This window comes from Aplysia californica, unplaced genomic scaffold (assembly GCF_000002075.1).
Source record: "Aplysia californica isolate F4 #8 unplaced genomic scaffold, AplCal3.0 scaffold00434, whole genome shotgun sequence".
NCBI lineage: Eukaryota > Metazoa > Mollusca > Gastropoda > Aplysiida > Aplysiidae > Aplysia > Aplysia californica.
Genome location: NW_004797704.1, coordinates 390,317 through 395,259, shown reverse-complemented (window position 1 = coordinate 395,259; position 4,943 = coordinate 390,317). Strand labels below are relative to the sequence as shown.

Here is a 4,943-nt window from a genome sequence, read left to right as displayed (position 1 = left end):
TAGTAGTAGTAGTAGTAGTAGTAGTAGTAGTAGTAGTAGTAGTAATAGTAGTGGTAGTAGTACATTACCTTCATTATCAACTTCTGTTGACCCTTGACACCCAATAAGGAAGAGAAAATAATAACAGACTTTGCTTTTGCTAACATGATAATAGAGAGTAATGAAAATAACGGTAAGTAACTTGTCATGGTCAGAATCACAACAATTCGCGGTAGATAGCAGCTTCTCTCACTTTCCTAAAGTGGTGTGGGGGTGTGGCTTCCCTGAGTTTAACTTCATTTGCTTAAGTAAATGTATGGGTCTCACGCCTCTACCAACACTATTAAGGACCTTAGAATTTAACTCTTTGATTCTGGGTCGCCACGTAAGGATCGTTGTGAGGATAGCGCTTTCGTCGTCCCCAAGAGCTACACCTGCTCCTGTGCTATGTATACTATTACATTTTCACCTACAATATGATTTTCAGCCCAATTACGAACAGTTTGAGAGTAAAAAAACAACCAAGACACAAAAACAAAAACAACAAGAAACAAATCCACATATTATTATATTTGACAGAACTATGGCCGTTTTAAGGTAACACCCTAAACGCATGGGTGCGTAAAATTGTGGAACCTTTTGCCTACTAGATCTATAAGAGTTAACGTCTATCGCCAATAAGATCGAGCCAAACTAATTTTCTTAATGGTTTCGCAAAACTCTACAAGACGACCAGAGTTCGAGAACGTTCAGTCAGGGATTCGAACCATGGCCACCTGTTATGTTGTGCTGCATGATACCAACTGAACGAACGGAGTGCTCTTTATGTGCAAGCCCACTCATCAGCTGGGTGGTCATTCCCTTCATCTTGAACAGCGTCTGTGGTTCAGGTTCTGGCGCTTGCAGGAGACCCGAGTTAGATTCCTAAGATTTTCATCAAGTATATCGGTCTTTCTGTTGATATAATAATATTGTATCTATCCCTCATGGATCAGGTTGGTCAGGCCAGACTAGCAGGGTCGGAAGCCTGCCTCCTAAACGATCTAAAGTGTTTCGAGGGGGGGTTGAGGGGGGGAGTAAAATCATCTACATCTTAAAGAAAAAATCATATTCTTGTCCCACCAGGACCCTCTGGCTGAGATCAAACAACTGGCTCAATTCCTGGGTAAGACAAACCTCGATGACGTCACACTGTCCAGCATCGCCAACCACTGTAGCTTCCAGGAGATGAAATCAAACCCCATGACTAACCACCTGGACGTCTACTCAATAGACAGCTCTGTCTCGCCATTGCTCAGGAAAGGTAACTCGTCACTTCATTTCTGACCTTAATTCAAAGAGGTTATATCGTGGCGTCCAAAAAAAACTTGAAAATGTAATCAACAAATCATCGTGTTAAAGCCTCTCATTACCCACCCATGCAGCGTACCAATTTACAGCTAAATAAATTCTGCATCATCTAACACATTAATAGTGCATCTATGTTAAACGATGCCCGAGATATAGTCACTAAAAATTGACCTTTAAAAAATCAGGCTTTGCAAAATATCGTGCGAAATCAAAGAAACGTAAAAATGTGTTCGCTCGTGCATTGAAGTTGAAGAGCATCAATGTTGATAGAATGGACATACATTACATATTCAATGAATGGGGAATTTTGTATTGCAATAAACATTTTTATATCTTGTCACAAAATTTCAAACATTACGAAAAAAAAGAGCAATCACAAATACCATGCAAAATTTGGAGTTTATATTAAATGTGCTCAGTGTTATTTTGCTTAGGAGCCATTAGTTTTGTGCAGTGCTCGATCCCTTTGGTCATCTACTCTGTTAAATTTTGGACTTTATTATTTGTGGTGTTTCATCCCAAATATCACAGAGAGTTGTAAAAAAGGAGACTGAATTGGGAGCAAAGTCGCTTTTCTTCAGCTGCTGTTTCATGGGGGCTTCACTTGCACATGCCTGTTGGATTCATATCGGGGCCATTTACTGGTGACCACTCCAACTTTGATTTGATTTGGTTTTCCAAGAATTATCTAGTGTCATCTGTACGAAAGTTCTTTGCTATGCATAGAGGTGTCTACTCAAATGACACCATGACGAAAATCAGGGTAAAACTTGACGTTCCAGCACTTGCACGATGTAGTCCAATAAACCGCACCATCCGGTGGTTTTCATGAGGACGATTGTATTAATTCCACCCCAACCCACCCAAATCCAGGGAAGTTTCGTAGTCTCTGTTCATCACTGACAGATGATTATGTCCAAAATCTAACTAACATGTGCAAAAATGGTATCGCGCAGAACACGAAACCAATACCTCCTAAACAAAAACAACCTTAATGCAAATAGCTACTCTGTTCTCCAACCTGAAAATATCACCAGAAGATGCGGGTCATTGCAAAGACAATAATGTTCTCCTTTAATTGATATCCAATACATGTCCATTCCACCAATGTTCATGCACCTCAATATACCTGCAAACACACTTTTGCGTTTCTCTGATTTCGCACAATTTTGCCAAGCCTGATTTTTAAAGGTTAATTTTGAGTGATCATATCTCAGGCGTCTCTTGCAAAAAATAGCAATGTGTCGTATGAAGCAGAATTTATTGAGTTTAAATTGGTATGCTACATGAGTGGATAGTGCAAGGCTTTAACACGATGATTGGGTAATTACATTTTTAAGTTTCTTTTGGACGCCACTAGTTAATACTACAGTGCTAGCGCTCATGGCAGTAACATCATCCAAGTAAATACACAGTACAAGAGGGAGGAGGGAGCTATGGTACACTGAGTGCTTTGGGGGGGTAAAAAACCAGCGCAGTCCAATAGATGATGAGCACTATTGGAGACCAACGTCAAGACAGTCTTGTGAGGAAATCTGTAAGATTGCATTGAAATGTGAGTATGTGTGTGAGGGTGGGGGTGGGGGGGCTGCAATTATTTCTCCCAAAAACAGGAACCAGGGGGTAGCATTGGTGCACTAGATAGAGGTTAGTCTGTTGGGTTCTTTACCGAAAGGTCATGGGTTTAACATAATCAGGAGTCCGACATTGTGTCCTTGGTAATGGCACTTTACACAAAATTTCTTATTTGACAATGACAACGACATAGCAATCTTTATTCATCTCACTAGAAAAGTTTGTCTCTGTAGTTTACAATGTTAGTTGATGTTACAGAAGTTAGATGCACTCACGCATACACAAAACAAGACAGGGCATGAGTAAATGCGACATGGTTTACGCGCTGAAACAACCTCACTCCGTAAAACTTTGGGTTTTTATTCGGAGATGGACGTTAAATTCGGAGGTCCCACCTTTTAAATAACCTTACAGCGTTGCAAAGGCAATACACCTAGACAATCTCAATTTCAGAAGAAAAAAAACGTGCTGTGATTTTATTGGTGCCTGTCACGCCTTCAGTCTTTACAGTTGTCCAACAGAACGCTAAATAAAATATTTGCAATTGACAACAAACAGAAGGATCATCATCATCACCATCGTCACCATCATCATCATCCTCATCATCATCATTATCACCACCATCATCATCATCATCATCATCATCATCATCATCATCATCATCATCATCATCAACCACAAATATCAGACAGACATCAGCGACCATGTTTCGCCATTCATTACTCCGCTCAGTGGATGCTCGAGGAGAAGGAAAAAAACACACAAAAAATAACAACTACAAAGAAATGTTGTCCTGGTCATACCTCATCACATATCTATTCTAGGAGAAGATTAATTCAGAGAAAAAAATGGACCAAAACAATATTGAAAAGAGTTGGGGGGGGGGGTTCAATGACAATTTTTCTACGATACGTGTACATAGTAGAGTTTCTTTGGTAAGTTTACTGCTCCTTTCATATCGAACATCTATCCAATCGTCCTTATCTGCCCTCCTTCATTTCTAGGTACAGCTATCTTAACATCTCTAGCCTTCGGCTCGATTAATGTCATTGTGACCGGTTTGTGCTGAAAGTGCCGTAAAACTCTTACTAAAACTAAAACTAACTCCCCAGGCACAGTGGGAGATTGGAAGTCCCAGTTCACAGTGCAGCAAGACGAGGATTTTGACAAGGTCTACTCTCACAAAATGGCCGGATTCGACATACCCTTCCTTTATGACCTGAAAAGCAAATAGCTTACGTGTAGTTGTTGTTGTAAAGGTTGCTATTGTTGTCGTTGCTGCCGCCGTTGTTGGTTTTTTGAGGGGTTTTTTGTTGTTATTTTTGTTTTTGTTTTCGTTGTTGTTGTTGTTGTTGTTATTGTTGTTGTTGTAGTTTTTGTTTTTGTTGTTGCTGTTGCTGTTGTTGCTGTAGTTGGTGATGATTTTGTTGTTGTTGTTATTGTTGTTATTTTTGCTGTTGTTGTGGTTGCTGTTGTGGCTGTAGCATTCAAAGTATTGCATTGTTGTAATCACCATCGGTTAGAAAATAGTGTAAAACAAAATAAACCATTGTATTTGTATAACCTGAAAATCCGTGCACAATGCAAAAGTGCGAATAATTGTAATAAAGAAGCACCTTTTGCAAAGTTAATTTATCTATAATGTTATATATTATTTTACACTATTGTGTATTTTAATGTAGAACTATTACCTCCCTCTACGTTACATTTTCTTGACATCTGTTCTTGTTTTTGTTTTCGATTCAACTAGGTCTACATGTCTTCATAAACATTAGGATACTATTTTAACAAATGTATTGCTTGAGTTTGGGTAGTACAGGTAGATCATGATGAATCCTGAGAGATAAGTCGCCAAATCGTAAGCACAAGTTGAAAGTCATGATTACAACATGACAGAGTCACTAGTAGAACAATTTAATCACAATCTTCTACCATAACTCATGCAATAAATTCTTTGTACAACATCTTTAAGAAAAAAATGCGGGACCTAAAAATCTGTGAATAGGTCTGTGTGGTGGGCGTATGTGTGTGTGTGTGTG

The 4,943-nt window shown here is 39.1% G+C and overlaps 1 protein-coding gene across 1 annotated transcript in view; it reads left to right on the top strand.

The window, feature by feature from the left end:
* LOC101857894 (sulfotransferase 1C4-like) overlaps positions 1 to 4,212 on the top strand; it is a 10,450-nt gene extending 6,238 nt beyond the window's left edge. The window contains exons 2-3 of the mRNA XM_005104757.3: positions 1,105 to 1,282; positions 4,017 to 4,212. Of these exons, the coding sequence (XP_005104814.2) occupies positions 1,105 to 1,282; positions 4,017 to 4,138 (300 nt within the window). The 3' untranslated portion in view covers positions 4,139 to 4,212. The remainder of the gene's footprint in view (positions 1 to 1,104; positions 1,283 to 4,016) is intronic.
* Positions 4,213 to 4,943: the final 731 nt, after the last annotated feature.